Source organism: Mauremys mutica, chromosome 13, assembly GCF_020497125.1.
Source record: "Mauremys mutica isolate MM-2020 ecotype Southern chromosome 13, ASM2049712v1, whole genome shotgun sequence".
Taxonomy (NCBI): Eukaryota; Metazoa; Chordata; order Testudines; family Geoemydidae; genus Mauremys; species Mauremys mutica.
In genome coordinates this window covers 33,064,760-33,085,704 of record NC_059084.1, presented here as the reverse complement: position 1 = coordinate 33,085,704, position 20,945 = coordinate 33,064,760, and the positions used below count along the sequence as shown (strand labels likewise).

The following is a 20,945-nucleotide window of genomic DNA, read 5'->3' as shown; positions in this document are numbered from 1 at the left end:
CAACCATTTATAGTCCATTCCGTTGCGTCATCTGTCCTTTACCTTTGCCAAGAAAACAGTCCTGGGCAGGCCGCCATAATCTAAGGCATTTCATTTCCCTCAATTTTTGTCCACAGCTCCACAGCTGTAGCGAATACATTGCTGTGACAACACCACTGATGTTATTCCTTTTTCTGCTGATTCTTTATCTTTCCCATGGACACAACAAGTTGTTTTGCACAGAACAGTCCTTGACCATTCGCAGCCTTAAATCCTTGCTTCGGTTGCCAGCACGCAACCCACGTACTCATCTCAAGCATACTTCACGCACACTAGGCCCACTGGCCTATAACGTATTACAACGTATTTATATATATGTGTCACAACATATATGATTATATCCCAACAATATTACACTATTTTTGCTTCTGCATCAGGATCAAATATCTGAGTGATCCTCTGGTCCAGAGAGAGTTTACTGTTAGTTGCCATGTTGCCATGGAAGAGTATGGTTCTTCTTAAGTATCTGGGCTACCAGAATAATTCAGGGAATGAAGAGCCTATCTTATGAGAGGAGACAAAGGGCTTGGTTTGTTTAGCCTAGCAAAATGAAGGCTGAAAGCGGATCTGATTGTTCTCTATAAATAAATTAGGGGGTAAACACCAGGGAGAGAGAGGAACTGTTTAAACTAAAGGACAATGTTGGCACAAGAAGAAATGGGTATAAACTGGCCATGAATAGATTTAGGCTGGAAATTAAAAGAAGGTTTCTAGCCATCAGAGGAATGAGGTTCTAGAGCAGTCTTTCAATAGGAGTTGCGGGGGCAAGAAACCCAGTTAATTTTAAGATAGCTCTTGATAAATTTATGGCTGAGATTAGGTGATGTGGTTGCCTTCAATAATAGGGGGCTGGACTCGATGACTCAGGAGGTCCTTTCCAGCCCTGTGCGCCGATGTGAGAAAAAGGAGTATTGCATCCCATTTTGGGCCCCCCACTACAGAAAGGATGTGGACACATTGGAGAGAGTCCAGTGAAGGGCAATGAAAATGATTAGGGGGCTGGAGCACATGACTTAGGAGGAGAGACTGAGAGAACTGGGCTTATTTAGTCTGCAGAAAAGAAGAGTGAGAAGGGATTTGATAGCAGCCTCCAACTACCTGAAGGGGGGTTCCAAAGAGGATGAAGCTAGGCGGTTCTCAGTGGTAGCAGATGACAGAACAAGGAGCAAAGGTCTCAAGTTGCAGTGGGGGATGTCTAGGTTGGATATTAGGAAAAACTATTTCAGTGGGAGGGTGGTGAAGCACTGGAATGGGTTACCTAGGGAGGTGGTGGAATCTCCTTCCTTAGAGGTTTTTAAGGCCTGGCTTGACAAAGCCCTGGCTGGGATGATTTAGTAGGGGTTGGTCCTGCTTTGAGCAGAGGGTTGGACTAGATGACCCCCTGAGGTCTCTTCCAAGCATAATCTTCTATGATTCTATGAAGAGGAACAGGAGAATCATAGATTCCAGGGCAAGATGGGACCATTGTGATCATCTTGTGACAGGATCCCCAGGGTGCAGCCTGGGATGGTAAGACCATTGTGCCCCCTTAACTCTCCAGCCTGGCCTGTCTCTCACAATGCTTTGCAAGTGACATGTAGCAAACCCTTCCAGGTGCTGTTATCACTCAGCACAATGGCATGTGGAGCCCCACACCCAGCATGATTGCATGAATGCTTCCCGAGCCACTCATGAATCACACAGAGAAAGGCACCAGCCAAATCCCCCCAGCTCCCAGCCTTGTACCTCAGAAATATACCATCTTGCACTGCTCAAGACCCTTTCTTGAACAATGCAAATTTATTAATTGGTTCACCACTTCATCAATGGAAAGTGGATATACACCAGCCTTTGTAAACCTGAGCAGATTTACCAAACACTTCAGGCAAGCTCATTGGTAAAGGTAAACAGTTAAACAAATGTATTGACTACAAAAGATTGATTTTAAGTGAGAGGCAAAAAGTCAGAGTTAGCTACCAAAGAAAATAAAATATAAGCACGCAATCTAAACTCTCAACCCTATTAGACTGGGCAACATTTAGATTAAGATATTACCCCACTGGAAATTGCAGTTCATAGTACATGGGTTTTCCCCTAGAAATCTGGGCCAGTCTCCTCTGTTGGAGTCTTCAGTCTTCTGAGTGTCCTTGTTGCTTGCAGCATAGGTGGGGGAAGGAGAAAGGCCAAGTATGGGGCCACTGTCTTCTGTTTTAGACCTTTAGTCCCATGTGCTTGGAGAAGACAAGACCAGGCATATCTGGTGGGCATTGCTGTGTCCCCAGGCAAGGCTGAACAATTCCCCTTGGTGTGGCCTCATGCAGGTGAGTCATTGCATTGTAGCTCCCTTTGCTGGACAGTGGAGGTTGATGGTTGTTTGACACCCACCCGCACGTTGGTTACTTTCCTTGTTGTTGTCTCAGAGTCTCTAGGGAGCTAACATCTGGCCAATTCCCCAACTTATAGCATGTTTTAGTGACAACCATACAACACAATCTCATAACTTCATATGTGCCAATGATATACATATTTAGATAGAACAATGACTTTCAGCAGATCATAATCTTTCTCTTGATACCTCACGTGGCCTGATTTATAGCAATATCACAATTATATATAAGTAAAGAATATGGGGGATACAGGGTGCTCCCCCAAGGTATAGAATTTCACACATCTAGTCCAACTTCCTGTGTAACAAAGGTCATAGAACTTCTCCAAAATAATCCCTAGAGTTTATCTTGTAGAAAAACAAGAGCTAGTTACTGGACCTAGAGAACAAGCTGTTCCATCTTCTGCCTCTCTTGTGAAGTGGTTAGAAATAGTTCTTCATCCCTTCTAGGTGATTTTTAGAGGCTTCCAGAAATGGCTAGGTTATATTGGTGATGCCTTTGACTTCAAAAATTAAACAAGTACATCAGAAAGTTCAAATTTTGTATGGTGATTTTGACTTCTGTGATTTCTTCCCTGAGTCCAGGAGATTGATTTGTGGCTTTTGACGTCAAAGACATCTATGTTCACACATCCATCATATATCAGTACACAGAAATTCTTGGATTCTGTGTAACAGCAGTTATCCGTCCAGAGCAGTTCTCTGGTATTGACTATGGTCTCCTTACAGCTTTTGATACTCAGAGCTGTTCTTTGTGTATGCATCTGTCAAGGTTCCTTCCCCACTCTGAACTCTAAGGTACAGATATGGGGACCTGCATGAGAACCCCTAAGCTGAATTACCAGCTTAGATCTGGTTTTGCTGCCACCACCCAAATCATTTAAGAATTATTTGGGAAACTCTGTCTCCTTCCCCCTAGAATATCTCCCTCCCAAGTACTATAACCCTTCCCTGGGTAGCCTTGAGAGACTCCTCCACCAATTCCCTGGTGAACACCGATCCAAACCCTTGGATCTTAAAACAAGGAAAAATCAATTAGGTTCTTAAAAAAGAAGGCTTTTAATTAAAGAAAGAAAGGTAAAAAATCATCTTTGTAAAATCAGGATGGAAAATAACTTTATAGGGTAATCAGATTCAAAGAGCCCAGAGGAACCCCCTCTAGCCTTAGGTTCACAGTTACAGCAAACAGAGGTAAATCCTCTTATCAAAAAGGAACATTTACAAGTTGAGGAAACAAAGATAAACCTAACACGCCTTGCCTGGCTGTTACTTACAAGTTTGAAATATGAGAGACTGGTTCAGAAAGATTTGGAGAGCATGGATTGATATCTGGTCCCTCTTAGTCCCAAGAGTGAACAACCCCCAAAACAAAGAGCACACAAACACAAGCCTTCCCCCCACAAAGATTTGAAAGTATCTTGTCCCCTTATTGGTCCTTTGGGTCAGGTGGTCAGCCAGGTTACCTGAGCTTCTTAACCCTTTACAGGTAAAAGGATTTTGGTGTCTCTGGCCAGGAGGGATTTTATAGTATTGTACACAGGAGGGCTGTTACCCTTCCCTTCATAGTTATGACAGTGTCAATGTGGACCCCAAACTAGATGCGCTGTGCCCTTGTGCACGGAACCAGATTTTTTTAAGAGCACTGTCAAGTAGAGGCTATGCATGCATCCTGTACTGCCGCATGCTGCTTTATGAGGCTATAAAAGCCAGGGTGTCCACAACCCTCCCACAGTTCCCTCTTACTGCTCCTGGCAGTGAGACAGAACTTAGCAGGTATCAGACCCATGGACTTTAGCTCCAGCTAAATTTCTCAAAAAAAAAGTCCTTCAAATCTTCTTAGATTCCTCAGAACCATCTTCATTATTTATTTTTGTTCCCTAGTCTGTTCTAGCACTTGTTGAACCAAAAGCTGCCTGCAGACCCTGGTGTCCAGGCCCCCCCCATACAAGGTCCCCCTGCATAGGCTCTTAGAATGGGAAATTCAAAACCCACAGGCTTTAAGCCTTGTCTGCCCTGCAATGAGCTAATTCCTCTGAAAGATGGGCCCTGCAGATGCCTATTCTGCTTGAGAAAGTCTCATGTCCCAAGCCAGTGCTCTGTCTGCCTCTTCTCTGCAAGAACTAGCAAGTCAAGGGGTACAAGGCTGAAACTCCATCTTCTGGAGCAATCTATGAGAGTGGCATCTGATCCAGAAAAGCCAAGCTTGAAGACCCTTTGATGGCCAAACCCACATCTTCCAGCACTCCATCTAGCAGGCAGGCAACTCTGAAGATCTCTGCAGAAAAAGAGACACCAAAAGCTGACCTGGCACTGGCATCAGCATTGGCACTAGTACCAACCCTGGCATTAAAGTCATCAATGGCCCCCTCCATGATGATGACACTGGTCACAGATTTGTCAGGGACAAGGTGGGGGACCCACTTACACCACCTGTAAATGCTAGGCTTGTGGTCCCAGGATGATTTCAAGCGCCACACAAATGTTTTTGAACCAAGAGCCATCAGACGCTTAGATAGCATTCCCACCAGTCCTCCAAAATACCACAGAGTAGGTCCTGATAGACAACACTTTGGCAATTACTGTATAAACAAGCAGAGAGGCACTTGATCATCTCCACTGTGCCGGGAGGTGATTGAGTTCTGGAAGTGGTGTCATCAGCATGGAAATGGACTGCATGGAAGTGGCCCATGACCTTCACTTTACCTGGAATGGTCCCTTGAAATATGTGTTAACTACTTATGATAAACAATGTGTTCCACCATATATATAGCTGTGACACTCTGCGTATAGAATCCAAGACCTGAAGAATAGCTCGGTGTAAGTTCAAAAGCTTGTCTCTCTCATCAACGGAAGTTAGTTCAGTAAAAGATATTATCTCATCCACTGTGTCTCTCTAATATCTGGGGACTGACATGACTACAGCTACACTGCAAGTGCAAGAGAGTCATTATTGCTCTGTATTTATATCCTGTAGATCAGCAAAGGAGATCTTAGAATCCAGCCTGTTCGAGGCTCAGCAGCAGGTGTCTCAGTTGGAGGTCACTAGGGGTCAGTTGGAAATCAAGGTTCAAACAGTCACCCAGGCCAAAGAGGTGATACAAGGTAAGAGGCTGAGAAGCACAGCCCACCGGAGATGCCCCTTCTGTGGATGGGGCAGAGGGGCCTCTGGGGAGTGAGAGATGGACATGACCCTTTCCCTGTCTGGGACAGAGAAGGCTCTGGCATGGTGCAGCTGAGCCCTTAATAGCTCAAGGAAGGGAGAGGGGTTCACACTCTTGCCATGTCTCCTCTTCTGCAGGAGAAGTGAAGTGCCTTCGTTGTGAGCTGGAAACAGAGAGATCCACAATGGAGCAGGAGCGGGAGGATATGGCACAGCAGCTCTCACGGACAGAGCAGCAATATCAAGATACCCTTAGCCTTCGTCAAGCTGCGTACGAGGAGGAAATGGACAAGCTCCTGCGAGAGCTGGTAGGTGGTAGGATGGCCATTGTCAAAGGGCAAAGGCAGTGGATTTGAATGGTTAAGACCAGGCCATCCCCTGGGCCCATTTTAATGTTTTCATTAATGTTTATTGCTCTCCTCAGACACTGTACTGTACACTCCCTGTACAATGTTTGCTACTGCAGCCTTGTATGATTTACTAACAACACCTTGTATGCTGGATTCCATTCCACTGCAAGACAGCTAGGATGTTCCAAAGCTCTAAACTTTGTTTTGTCCCTTTGAGCTGCATGTGCTTCGTGTACAGACTTGCTGCCAGTACATGGCTATGTTCATACAATTATTTTGTGATCACGACTGTGGGGATAACAAAAAATAGAAGGCCACTAAGTACAGTAAGAATGAGAATCTCAATGCCTGTTCATTTCTAATAGGAATTGGGCATCCAGATCCCTCAGACAATTTTGAAAATCCTTTGTTACATAATCTATCCTATAGAGGAAAAATAGACGTATATCCTGTACAGCAGATATTTGCAGTGGACCATTTTTAAGCAATCCATAGACTATGATGTGTATGCACACAACGTTCATGAAACAATGAACAAATCTGGGAAAACTTTAACTTGTTTGCAGATGCTCTTCAAGCAGAAGAGGGTGATGTTCGTGAAATAAATGCTATGAATAATTTGACAGCTGTAAATTAACGTTGCTGTTTAATATGGGTCTGTCAGTCATGGCTGCGTGTACAGCTGGGTATGATGGTGTTCCTAAAGTTTGGTCAGCAGACCTGTGCCGGTCCATATAGCTTCTCCAAGTGGATCCTGGGGCTGCTTGCATCATAGAGGCAATCAAGTGAAACAACACAGTCTCTCAGTATGTGTTGCTCTTCAAGTAGAGCTTCCTCTCATGCCTTTGCTTGTTTGGGCTATTGCCCTGGAGATGAAGTTTGTTATCAAGCCTCATTCTTTGTTGGGTGTTCAAGGGGAATATCATTGTGAACAATTTGCAGACAATACCACAGTGGAGGGGAAGAAACACAATGGTGTCAAAGCTGAGCTTCAATGGGACCTAAAGAGATTAGATTGGGGGCAACAGGAAACAAAGGCATGAAGTTCTGACAAAGTGCTGAATTGCTGATTTAACCCAGGCTCTTACTCACATATTGTCCCTAACCCACCTCCCAGCTGAAAACTCAGACCTCTCACCCAAGCTTGATAGTGCTTTCCGCCTGGTCTAGCTGATCCATCCTGGGTTGTAGGCTTAAGCCCGGGTGTCACTTTGACCCAGGTTGGTAACATACCTACTTTGCAGTGAGGACACAGGCTAAACCTCTCAAGTGCAGATAGTCCTCCAGCGCCTTCCCACAATTCTCCCAGTGTGCCCAGGATTGTCAGATTCTCCCACAATTCACTGGGAAAGAATTAGAGCAGCTCAGCTTGGTGCAGCACAGAGAACCATAGGATGTACCGCCAGAAGTCTTAGCATCTCACATGGGTGAATCCATCCACTGTAGACACAGCAACTCTCATATGGCTCTGCAGTGTGACTGCTCACACCTGAATTAGGCCAACCCAGGTACTGATCCCCTGAGTTAACTCTGCCGTACAGACCTGCTCAGAGAGAGGAAATAACTAGGGCCCTACCAAATTCACAGTCCATTTTGGCCAATTTCATGGTTATAGGATTTTAAAAATCATAAATTTCATGATTTCAGATATTTAAATCTGAAATTTCACAGTGTTGTAACTGTAGAGGTCCTGACCCAAAAGGGGGTAGTGGGGACATTGCAAGGTTATTGTAGGGGGGTCATGGTATTGCCACCCTTACTTCTGTGCTGCTGCTGGCCGCAGCACTGCCTTCAGAGTTGGGTGGCTGGAGAGCGGTATCTGCTGGCCAGGAGCCCAGCTCTGAAGACAGCGCCATTGCCAGCAGCAGCATAGAAATAAGGATGGTATGGTATTGTCACCCTTACTTCTGTGCTGCTGCCTTCAGAGCTGGGCCCTCGGCCAGCAGCCACCACTCTCGGACTGCCCGTTGCCACCCTTACTTCTGTGCTGCTGCTGACAGTGCTGCCTTCAGAGCAGGGCATCTGGCCAGCAGCCACTGCTTTCCAGACACCCAGCTCTGAAAGCAGTGCAGAAGTAAGGGTGGCAATACCACGATCCCGCTATGATAATCTTGTAACCCCCGCCCTGCAACCTCCTTTTGGGTTGGGACCCCCAGTTTGAGAAATGCTGGTCTCCCCTGTGAAATCTGTATAGCATAGGGTAGTAGTACCCAAAAGACCAGATTTTCACGACCGTGACACATTTTTCACAACTGTGAATTTGGTAGAAATAACCAACCCAGTGACACACAGGGGAGATGTAAGTAAAGCTGTATCTCAGTGCCTTGGAGGGAGTTTATCATCTCACTTTAACCCTGTCCTAATGTTACTTGTCATGTGATCAAATACGGTCGTTTATTTTTTGTATTGCTGTTTATTTATCCAGTGCTGGAGGAGCAATGCTGTGTGGGATCAAGACTGGGAAATGGAAGGAGAAATTGCTCAGCGTTGACACCCAGGCACAGTAGAGCAGGATGAACTAGACACATAAAACTCTTTACACAGCCCCTGCACCCGCAAACAGATGGTGACTTTTCCCAGTAGCTCAGTTACCTGAAATTAGTCAGCAATTGGTGTATGTGAAGAGGGATTTCATGCATGCTGTTTGTGGCTACTGTTGCTTTATGGTTTGCTACTGGTAACATGCTGCATACAGTGGCTAGTTGGGGATGCCTGATCAAGTCACTCCTCTGGTCGAGGCAGCATAGTGAGCACATAGCTAGTGACAGTGGCTGGTGGTGGTAGGTGTGAGTACCCTTCCTCCTCAACTCCTTGCTGGGGTCAGGCAGCAGTGGTTGAAAGTGGCTCCTGCAGGTGTGCAAAGGCTCCTTTCTCAGGCTCTTCCCTGCTGCTGCTGCTGCTATTATGTGACCTGCCATGGGGCACCACATCCAACCCCAAGTTCAGGAGGGCCCTGGGACTGGCTCTGCAATCAACTATGTTCAGAAGGCCTGACAGCCAGGGGTTGAAATTCTGCCCAGGCTCACAGATTGATATGAACCAGCCACCTGAGGCTCTGGCACATTGCAGCGGGTTGCCCGGGGGGTGTAATAATGCAGAAGTGAGGAGGAGCCTCAGAAGAGCTGCAGGAACCTGTGCTCCTTTCCTGCTGGACTTGGCTGAGGGAGGCCACGGAGTAGCTCCACACTGTCTGGCCCAGCCTGAGTCATGGGGGCGGGTCTCCTCATTCTGTATGCAGTTTACGCTTATTATGCATTAATCAAAATGTTGAATTAAGCTCTGGGATCACAGGAAATAAGAGTAGAAGCAAATACTGGGGATGGTGATGCGGAAAATCCTACAGGAACAGAGGGAGAGAATCCTCACAGGAGGGAGGGTCAGCAGGTGGAGGGAGATGGGGTGCTGTTTCCCCTCCAAGATCACTAGGAGTCCCCTTGGAAAATAACTGCTTCTTCTTCGAGTGATTGCTCCAATGCATTCCAGTTAGGTGTGCGCGCCGCGCGTGCACAGCATCTCGGAACTTTTTTCCCTAGCAACCCCGGTGGGCCGGCTGGGCGCCCCCTGGAGTGGCGCCGCTATTGCGCTAAATATATACCCCAGCCGGCCCGTCCGCTCCTCAGTTCCTTCTTACCGCCCGTGACGGCCAGTTGGAACTGTGGAGTGCTCTTCGTTCTCCACGATCCCTAGCGTTTGTATCTCTTGTATATAGTTAGTTTTTGTAGTTAGTTTAACAGTTTAGATAGTTGGTTAGTCTAGATAAGGTGAAAAAGGGGGGTTTCCCCTTTTTACCTCACCCGGTGCGGGCTCATGCCCAAGGCACCGGGCTTTAAGCCCTGCGCGGCGTGCCAGAAGCCCATGCCCATCGGAGACCCGCACGACGCCTGTCTCCGTTGCCTGGGAGAAGGGCATAGAACGGACAAGTGTTCAATCTGCCTGACTTTTAAACCGCGGACCCGAAAGGAGCGGGACATCCGTCTAAAGCAGATCTTAATGGAAGCGTCGCTTCGACCACCGGCACCGTCTGCGCCGGCACCGCGAACTGCCTCGGTGCAGAGCGCACCGGCGGCACCGAGCCGCTCCACCTCCGCGGCGCCGCCAATACAGAAGGCGGCTAAGCAGTCGCGGCACCGCTCGCTTTCGCCGAAGAAAGAAGCACAGGCAGTCGAAAGCAGTAGCGCAGGCCCGCTCTGAGGACTCTGCAAGAAAGGTTGCGCAGTCGGCGGCACCTGCGGTGCCAATGCACGGACCGTGCACCGGACCCTTGACTCCGGCGCCGCAAGGCCCGTCGAGTCCGGCACCGCCACGCTCCCCGGTACCGTCCGCGGTTGAGCCCCGGCTACCATCAACGCCGGAGACATTCGCCTCTGCAAGAGACCTGATCCAGCTGATAGAGGCACCAGGCCTCCGGCCCCCGGCACCGCCGGTGCGGGCTGTCGTGTCGGCGGGGAAGCCGGCCAGGATGACCCGGCCACCGTCCCTGGACAGGCAGCATGGACGTCGCTCCCGGTCCCGGTCTCGTTCCCGGTCCCGCGGCAGGTCTCCATCCAGGCGCTCGCGATCTCGGCACCGCTCACCTTCGCGGTACCGGTCGCCATCAAAACGCCGGTCGCAGTCCCGGTACCGCTCGTCATCGCGGTACCGGTCGTACTCCCGACGCCGCACGAGATCCAGGTTGCCATCGCGTCGGCGCCATCAGAGATTGCCGTCCCGGCACCGCTCCCGGCACCGTGATTCGCGCGCACGTTCGTGGCACCGTCGATCTCAATCCCGGTCGAGCTCCCGGCACCGGTCGAGCTCCCGGCACCGGTTGGGCTCCCGGCACCGGTCGAGCTCCCGGCACCGTGGCGGACGCTACTCCAGGTCCCCTACCCGGTACCGGCCGGAGCAACCTCGCGCTTCTCTGCCTCCCGGGGACGGACTGCCCCATTCGGCAGCGCACTCTGCGAGTGCTTCGGCACCGCCCTGGCCTTCTCGACCCGAGTCGGTCGCTTCGGGCACGCATGGCTACGGACTCCTGCCGCCCACCCCACGGGACAATCCTCAAGGGGCACAACCGTGGGGCTTTTGGGTGCCATGGGCCCAGTACGAGGCCCAGGGGGTGCCTTTTCCACCTAGGCCCCCCACGGCGGAGCGCAGAGCCCCAGAGGCGACGATTTCCAGACCGGCCCCTTCACCACAGGCGGCGGATGCTGTGGCATCGGAATCCCAGGACCAGACACAGCCCGCACCCTCAGGTGGGCAGGTGGTGAACCCCTCTGACGAACCGGTCGTCCAAGGGTTGTCCTCCTCGTCCTCGCCTGATGAGGCGGTGGCCGGTGCAACAACTAAGGAGCCTCCGCCAATTGACGTAAGAGCTCACCAGGACCTCCTTCGTCGTGTGGCGACGGCAATGGCCTTGCCCATAGAGGAGGTGCACGAGGACGAGGACCCTATCACCAATGTGGTTGAGGCCGACACGCCGGTGAGGGTTGCACTTCCGTTTGTACGGACGGTGCAAAAGAACGCCACCACTATCTGGCAGACACCAGCATCCGTGCCCCCTACAGCCCGTGGGCTTGAGCGAAAGTACTCTGTCCCTCCCACGGGCTATGAATACTTGTACATGCATCCGACCCCGGACTCCCTGGTAGTCCAGTCGGTTAATGACAGGGAGCGGCACGGTCAACCGGCTTCCGCGCCCAAGTCGAAGGACGCGAAGCGTATGGACCTGCTGGGCCGAAAGGTCTATTCTGCAGGAGGCCTGCAAATGAGGATTGCCAACCAGATGGTCCTCCTCGCCAGGTACGTCTTTGACATCCTGACGTCCCTGGCGAAGTTCACCGAGCTCCTGCCGTCAGCCTCCCGACAGGAGTTCGCGGCCATGTTGGAGGAGGGACGAAGATCGTCCAGATCCTCTATTTCGGCCGCACTCGACGCTGCAGACTCGGGGGCGAGGACCTTGGCTTCCGGGGTCACGATGCGGCGTATCGCCTGGCTGCAGTCTTCCACCCTGCCGCCGGAGGTCCAATACACGTTGCAGGACCTCCCCTTTGACACTAAAGGGCTGTTCTCTGAGAAGACGGATTCTAGGATCCAAACTTTAAAGGACGGCCGTATCGCGATACGCACGTTAGGCATGCATACGCCGGCGACGCAGCGTAGGCCCTTCAGACCACAGCCCTCCCGACCGGCCTACCAGTCCCGGTATCGGCCCTACAACAGCCGACGTCTGGCCCAAAATCGCTGTCGACCGTCCGGCAACCGCCGCAACCAGGGCCAGGCCGCTTCAAAGGCCCCTCAGGGCGCCAAGCAGGCCTTTTGATGGGACGCTCGAGGACGGCCCATCACTCTCCCAACCGGATCCTTCCCCTCTGTTTCACAATCGCCTTTCCCATTTCTTTTCAGCGTGGTCCCGGTTAACGTCGGACAACTGGGTGCTCCAGACAGTCCAGTCGGGATACCGCCTGCAATTTGTTTCGCCCCCGCCTTCCCACCCACCCTCCCTGTCCCTCTTCAGGGACCCCTCTCACGAGCAATTCCTCCTACAGGAGGTCCAGACTCTGTTGAGCGTGGGTGCCATAGAGGCAGTGCCTCAGGACAGAAGGGGCAGGGGATTCTACTCCCGTTATTTTCTCATCCCCAAAGCGAAAGGCGGGCTACGTCCTATTCTGGACCTTCGAGAGCTGAACAAGTACCTGCTCAAGCCCAAGTTTCGCATGGTCACTCTGGGGACCATCATTCCCTCTCTGGATCCGGGAGACTGGTTTGCCGCCCTCGACATGAAGGACGCCTACTTCCATGTCGCGATCTATCCTCCGCATCGTCGTTACCTTCGGTTTGTGCTCAACGACACCCACTACCAGTTCACGGTGTTGCCGTTCGGACTGTCCACAGCCCCGAGGGTGTTTACCAAATGCATGGCGGTGGTCGCTGCAGCCCTCCGACGTCGTCAGATGCACGTTTATCCGTATCTCGACGACTGGCTGGTTCGAGGCCAGTCCCGGCAACTTGTGATGGGCAACGTGGCAGAGATCCTGTCTCTCTTTCAGCGGCTCGGTCTTCTCATCAACGCAGAGAAGTCCACTTTGATTCCGACGCAGCGGGTGGAGTTCATCGGAGCGGTCCTCGACTCCACGACGGCCAGAGCCTGCCTCCCTCGCGCTCGGCACCACACGATGGTCTCCATCATCCGGGACCTCGTCGCCTTCCCAACCACGACGGTGCGCTCCTGCCTCCGCCTCCTGGGCCACATGGCTTCGTGCACGTATGTCACAGCATACGCGCGGCTCCACCTCCGCCCGTTCCAGTCTTGGCTCGCGTCGGTGTACCGCCCTCATCGAGACCCCATCGACATGGTGGTCACGGTCACCAGGACGACCCTCGAGTCCCTCCGCTGGTGGCTCGACCCGGACGTCGTGTGTGCGGGAGTCCCATTTCACCCTCCTTGGCCGTCCGCTACTTTGACCACGGACGCCTCAGCGCTCGGTTGGGGGGCCCACCTGGGCGATCTCCACACGCAGGGCCTGTGGTCGGTCCAGGAGCTCGCCCTGCACATCAACGTTCGCGAGCTACGTGCCATCCGCCTGGCCTGTCGCACCTTCTGCGCCCGCCTCCAAGGTCGTTGTGTGACAGTATTCACGGACAACACCACCGCGATGTTCTATGTGAACAAGCAAGGCGGAGCCCGCTCCTCCCCCCTCTGCAAGGAAGCGATGCTCCTGTGGGACTTCTGCGTGACCCACTCAATTCACCTGGAAGCATCCTTTCTTCCGGGAGTGCAGAACGCGCTAGCCGATCATCTCAGCAGGTCGTTCCTCTCCCACGAGTGGTCTCTCCGTCCAGATGTCGTCCACACAATCTTCCGGAGGTGGGGGTTTCCCCAAGTAGACCTCTTCGCCTCCAAAGACAACAGGAAGTGCCACCGGTTTTGCTCATTCCAGGGTCGCTCGCCAGGCTCCCTGTCGGACGCCTTCCTTTATCACTGGAGGGATCGCCTCCTCTACGCCTTCCCTCCCTTTCCGCTCGTGCACCGAGTGCTCCTGAAGCTTCGGAGAGACCGGGCCCACGTCATTCTGATCGCGCCGGCCTGGCCGAGGCAGCACTGGTACACCCTGCTGCTCGAGCTCTCCGTTCGGGAGCCCATCCCTCTTCCGTTGTGGCCGGACCTCATCACCCAGGATTTCGGCAGACTCCACCATCCGAACCTGCAGTCCCTCCATCTTACAGCTTGGTACCTGAGTGGCTGACCCACACGGAGAGGGACTGCTCTGCAGCGGTTCAACAGGTCCTGCTCGAGAGCAGAAAGCCTTCCACTCGCTCCACTTACCTGGCGAAGTGGAAGAGGTTTGCTCTCTGGTGTGATCACCGAGGTCTTAATCCCTTCCTGGTACCGGTCCCTACCATTCTGGACTACCTCTGGAACCTTAAGGAGCAAGGTCTGGCGGTCTTCTCCTTGAGAGTCCATCTGGCAGCGGTATCCGCCTTTCGTCCCTCCGTGGAAGGTCGGTCCATCTTCTCGAACCAGATGGTTTCCCGTTTCCTCAAGGGCTTGGACCGCTTGTACCCGCCGGTGCGGCGCCCTGCCCCGACCTGGGACTTGAACCTCGTGTTGACCAAGCTGATGGGTCCTCCGTTCGAGCCCTTGGCCACGTGCTCCCTGCTCTACCTCTCGTGGAAAACGGCTTTCCTCGTGGCCATTACTTCAGCGAGGCGAGTTTCAGAGCTTCGCGCCCTAACGGCGAATCCGCCGTACACGGTCTTCCATACGGACAAGGTGCAGCTGCGCCCTCATCCGGCCTTTCTCCCGAAGGTGGTGTCAGCATTCCATCTCAGTCAGGAGATCTTCCTCCCGGTATTCTTCCCGAAGCCGGATGCCTCGCCTCGGGAACAGCAGCTACATACGCTCGACGTCCGTAGGGCGCTCGCCTTCTACATTGAGCGGACTAAGTCCTTCCGGCGTTCGCCCCAGCTGTTCGTCGCGGTGGCTGACCGCATGAAGGGAGATGCGATATCCTCCCAGCGGATTTCCTCCTGGGTCACTGCGTGTATCCGGACCTGCTACGAGCTGGCTCGTGTACCACCAGGCCGTGTCACTGCACACTCGACGAGGGCACACGCCTCATCTCTGGCCTTCCTGGCCAACGTCCCAATCCAGGACATCTGTCGAGCGGCCACCTGGTCTTCGGTGCACACCTTCGCCTCCCACTATGCGTTGGTGCAGCAGTCTCGAGACGACGCAGCCTTCGGCTCTGCGGTATTACACTCCGCCACGTCTCACTCCGACCCCACCGCCTAGGTAAGGCTTGGGAATCACCTAACTGGAATGCATTGGAGCAATCACTCGAAGAAGAAAAGACGGTTACTCACCTGTAGTAACTGTTGTTCTTCGAGATGTGTTGCTCCAATCCATTCCAGACCCGCCCTCCTTCCCCACTGTTGGAGTAGCCGGCAAGAAGGAACTGAGGAGCGGACGGGCCGGCTGGGGTATATATTTAGCGCAATAGCGGCGCCACTCAAGGGGGCGCCCAGCCGGCCCGCCGGGGTTGCTAGGGAAAAAAGTTCCGAGATGCTGTGCACGCGCGGCGCGCACACCTAACTGGAATGGATTGGAGCAACACATCTCGAAGAACAACAGTTACTACAGGTGAGTAACCGTCTTTTCTGTCCCTGCCCACAGCACTGCCAGCAATGTGTGAGCTGTTGATGCTTCATGTTGGTGGCGGGAACTTTGACCTGGGCCTTTGGCTGGTGCCATAGCAGCAAGCTGTGATATGAGGAGGTAGCCTAAGTCTGAAGTACCTAATGGCTCTTTTTCTGATTGTTAGAAGAGTGAGCAGGAATGGCACCGCGCAGAGCTGAAAGAGATGTGGGAGCTCTCAGCCCAAGAGAAAGCAGAGGCAGAAGGGGCTTATGAGAAGAAGCTGTTGGAGCTGAAGCAGGAGGCTGCTACTATGCAATCTCAGAAAGAAGAGGAGCGAGCTAGGGCTGAAAATGCCAGGCAAGAGGTAAGGGGTTTGGGAGGGAAACTTGTGCATTTAACAGCAGACATCTTTTGTCTCCTGGCTGGTGAAGTTTCCCATAACCCAGGTGTCTAGGCAGAAGTAAGAGGCTTCTTGAAGGTGATAAAATATCTTCTCTTTAGCACAGGAAATCAGGATTTACCAACCCAGATCAGGTGATTGCCCATGAAAGTCTGTGTCCTACTTCTGACAGTGATGGATAGTTGATACTGCAAAGGAAGATGAAATGCCCACAGCTGGGCAATTGTGCAATGCAGAGTAGGGAGTGAACTGCCTAAGGCTCCATGTTTGTCACGGAGGCCACGTAAGTCACAGATTCCATGACTTTCTGTGACCTGCGTGACTTCTGCAGCCGCCGGTGAGCCTGGCCTGGGGGCTGCCTGAGCAGCTCGGGCAGCCCCTGGGCCAGGTGCACTGGCTGCTGCTGGAGCAGTCTTGGCCCCTCCCAACCCCCAGCAATAGGAGTTTACCGGGGATGGGGGCTCCCTGGAAGGGCAACTCCCTCAGCACCTAGCTCCACCTGCTTCCTCTGCCCATAGGCACCACCTCTGCAGCTCCCATTGGCTGCAGTTCCCAGCCAATGGGAGTTGTAGAACCGGGGCTTGGGGCAGAGCAGAGGCAGCACATGGAGCAAGGAGCTGGGGTCACTGCTTCCCAGGAGCCGGGTAGGAAGTCTGCCTCAGCCCCACCAACTCCCCTACACTCCCCAGCACCCATGGTGCCCCCCCCGGGCTATTCCCTCCAGCATCCATCGCCCCCCCAGGGCTGCCCTCCCAAGCCTTCTCCCCTCCCCACAAGTTTTAGTGAGGCGAATATAATAAAAGTCATGGACAGGTCATGGGCCATGAAATTTTGTTTACTGCCTGTGACCTGTCCATGACTTTTACTAAAAATACCCATGACTAAAACATAGCCTTACTTACGCCCAAAGGAGCAGATATGAGGGCCCTTTCATTTATCTTTGCTACATGCATTAATAGTGCATGAGGGATTTGTACTTCACTCGCCTTTATTCTGTTCTGATGGGGACTCTTGGCTTCTCGGAATGAGCTGTCTGCAGAAAAAAGTTCAGCTCAGGTGTCTGGGGGGAGAAGTCAACAGAGCAATTTTCATACTATCACTGTAGCAGGGAGCCTGATGTCAGATGAGCCATTGTAACATGAGGCAACTCCTTCACCAGGCTGCGCCCAATTCTCTTGTCATTATAACAGTTTTTTTTCTCAGTTTATCTTCCAATTAAAGTCACTAAACTCTGGGTTAGGCCCTCTAAGGTATGTCCCAGTGCCAGCTAGGGTGACCAGATGACAAGAACAAAATATCGGGACACATAGGCGGGGCAGGGCCCAAGCAACAAAAAAAAAAAGCCAGAGTGCCCCAAGCCAAAATATCGGGACAAATGGCATCCTGACCATACATCCGTCGGGACACGGGGCAAACAACTGAATATCGGGACGGTCCTGATTTTATTGGGATGTCTGGTCACCCTAGTGCCAGCATTACTGTCCCTGCTCCTTAACCTGCATCCGGAAAACTGCCTCTTGGCCCTAATGTAATGCTCCTGGCAGAGAATATCCCGCATGGAGCATAGGATAAAGGCAGCCATCTTCCCAATGCCTGACAGGGGCTGCCAGTCCAAGGGTAGCAGGAGCCAGTTTGGAGGTAGAAGTTATGTTCTTCTTTGAGTGATTGCACATGCCAATTCCACTGTAGGGGTGTGAGTGTTTTGTGCACAGATGTCGGAGATATTCTTCCCTCAGTGGTACCCATTGGGATGGCTTGAATACCCTTTGTTGCCACATGCTGGTATAAGAAGGCAGAGCCACCCCCAAATCCCCTCAGGTCCTTCTTATTGTCAGTGATGGTTGTTGGAGAAATTCCAGACTTGTTGATTCAAGTGCTTCTCTCACTCGTTGTATATAGTTATAATTAGTAGTTGTTAGTGCTGGATAGTTAGTTTATAGATAAATTAGTGATAGGTTTCTGGTTTTGCATCCTTTTTGGACCATTTTTTCTCTTTCAGTACTGGTACCAGTAGGATGTCTTGCTTGGAGTTTAAGTTCTGCGGGACCTGGTCAAAACCCATCCCCGCCAGTGACCCCCCATCCGACCTGTCTGAACTGTTTGGGAGAATCCCACAGTGGTGACAAATGCCACATTTGTTGTGGATTCAAGCTCTGCTCAAAAAAGGACAGAGCGCTGAGACTTAAGTGCTTGCTTATGGAAGCAGCACTTCAGCCCTCCCACTGGAGTCATTGCATGAGGAGAGTGCCCTGAGTACTTAAGTGTCAGTACAGCGTACTCCACTGGACGTATCTCTGACTCCTTTGCCCCTATCCCTGGTGCCAAAGAAAAGACTCAGACCTTCCTCAGGTTCCACATCTCCTTCTGCTGCATCAGTACTGAGGCGAGACAGAGGTAGGGACTCCATTAAGCACGTGGCAGAGAGAGCCACCTGAGAGGCATCACTTCCTAAGAAGGGTTCATTGCCTCCGGAGGCCGTGCCAAGTTCATCAAGTTTGTCCCCTGAGAGACATCTTAAGGAGTCAACAAATTATACCTCTCCCATCCACTCCAGAGGCATATGCAGCCACAAGAGACTTGCTTAGCCTCTCGGTACCGGTTTCACCAGCAGTGAAAACTGTCCAGCCAGTCCCTGTGCCTGCAGCTCATTCCTCGCCACATCGAGAACCCCCAGTACTGCTGTCCAAACCTCTCAAGCTGATCTTATCGAGAGGAAAACCTCCTATGATTTCCCCGGTACTGCTGTCCCCAGGTTTGGGCTACCTCTCACGTAAGAACATAAGAACAGCCATGCTGGGTCACGCAGTATTCAAGATGTTGGCATACCATGCATTTATATAGAGGCATTATGATATTTTCTGTGTTGTTATCTATTCTTTTCCTAATGGTTCCTAACATTCTGCTTAACCTTCCTCCCCCACATAGCGGGGAAAATCTATTGATTCTGACAGTCAACTTGGCGATCATGTTTTTCATAAACAGACAAGAGAGGTCAAAACAACTCTGTCAGGAGGCAGTTTGCCTCTGGGACTTCTGTATAACCCACTCAGTTCACCTTGAAGCTGTTTACGTTCCGGAAAAACAAAACACATTGGCAGATCAGCTGAGCAGATCCTTCACCGATCAACACGAGTTGGTCGTTATGCTCAGATGTGGCCAGGTCCATGTTCAGACTCTGGAGGACTCCCCAAGTGGATCTATTTGTGACAAGAACCAACAGAAAATGCAATCAATTCTGTTCCTGAGGGGATCTCATAGACTCATAGACTTTAAGATCAGAAGGGACAATTATGATCATCTAGTCTGACCTCCAGCACAATGCAGGCCACAGAATCTCACCCATTCACTTCTATAACAAACCCCTAACCTATGTCTGAGTAATTGAAGTCCTCAAATTGTGGTTTGAAGACCTCAAGCTGCAGAGAATCCTCCAGCAAGTGACCCGTGCCCCATGCTGCAGAGGAAGGTGAAAAACCTCCAGGGCCTTTGCCAATTTGCCCTGGAGGAAAATTCCTTCCCGACCACAAATGTGGCCATCAGTTAAACCCTGAGCATGTGGGCAAGACTCACCAGCCAGCACCCAGGAAAGAATTCTCTGTAGTACCTCAGATCATAACCCATCTAACATCCCATCACAGACCACTGGGCATACTTACTTGCTGATAATCAAAGATCAATTGCCAAAATTAGGCTCTCCCATCTCCTCCATAAACTTATCAAGCTTAGTCTTGAAGCCAGATATGTCTTTTGCCCCCACTACTCCCCTTGGAAGGCTGTTCCAGAACTTCACTCCTCTAATGGTTAGAAACCTTCGTCTAATTTCAAGTCTAAACTTCCTAGTGTCCAGTTTATATCCATTTGTTCTTGCGTCCACATTGGTAATAATTGGAGATATACCAATCTCCTAGAACTGGAAGTGACCTTGAAAGGTCATTGAGTTCAGGCCCCTGCCTTCACTAGCAGGACCAATTTTTGCCTCAGATCCCTAAGTGGCCTCCTCAAGGATTGAACTCACAACCCTGGGTTTAGCAGGCCAATGCGCAAACCTCCCCTAGGTACTAAGCTTAAATAAGTCCTCTCCCTCTCTAATATTAATCCCTCTGATATATTTATAAAGAGCAATCATATCCCCCCTCAACCTTCTTTTAGTTAGGCTAAACAAGCCAAGCTCTTTGAGTCTCCTTTCATAAGACAGGTTTTCCATTCCTCGGATCATCCTAGTAGCCCTTCTCTGAACCTGTTCCAGTTTGATCTCAGCTCAGGCTCACTGACAGATGCTTTCCTCCGATCCCGGGAGAAATACCCTTCTGTACATCTTCCTTCAGATTTCTTTGATTTGCAAAGTCATGTTCAGAATAAAGCAGGACTATGCTCATCTCATCCTTATAGCACCTGCATGGCCCTGCAAACACTGGTACTCAGCCCCACTAACCCTGTCGGCTGAGCCCCGTCTGTCCCTCCCCATTGGATCCAGACATAATTTCCCAAGATCACAGCTGCATATTGCACTCCAGCCTCCAAGCTCTCCATCTCACAGCGTGGATGCTTCATGGCTGATGCCCTTTGAAAAGTCCTGCCTGAAGGCTATCCAGAATGTGTTTGTAAAATAGTAGAAAACCCCCAGCTAGGATCACTTCCCTAGCTAAGTGGGAACACTTCTCCATTTGGTTTCTTGGGGAAGATGTATCTCCATGGCAAATACCCCTGGACCTTGTGCTGGACTATCTTCTAGATCTAAAACAGAATTTGATGATTAGCTCTAGAAGGGTGCATTTGGTACAGGTGGATAATAGATCCCTTTTCTCCAACTCCATTGTTACTCGATTCCTGAAGGGCTTGGCCAGATTATATCCTCAAGTACAAGACCCCATCCCTCCTTGGGATCTCAATTTAGACCTGGAAATTCTGATGGGACCCTTTCACAACTTGCTCTCTCCTCTACCTCTCCATGAAGTTGGCATTTCTAATAGCGATCACCTCAGACAGAAGGATTGGTGAGTTGAGAGCTCTGG

General features: G+C 51.3%; 1 protein-coding gene across 7 annotated transcripts in view; it reads left to right on the top strand.

Annotated features, from left to right (window-relative positions):
• The window catches only part of CEP250 (centrosomal protein 250), a 153,221-nt gene that overhangs the window by 79,477 nt on the left and 52,799 nt on the right, over positions 1-20,945 (top strand). For 6 of the 7 annotated variants that reach the window (XM_044985126.1, XM_044985124.1, XM_044985130.1 and 3 more), the window contains 3 exons: positions 5,379-5,506; positions 5,703-5,872; positions 15,718-15,897. In XM_044985126.1, the coding sequence (XP_044841061.1) occupies positions 5,379-5,506; positions 5,703-5,872; positions 15,718-15,897 (478 nt within the window). The remainder of the gene's footprint in view (positions 1-5,378; positions 5,507-5,702; positions 5,873-15,717; positions 15,898-20,945) is intronic. The other variant, XM_044985125.1, reaches the window with a different exon arrangement.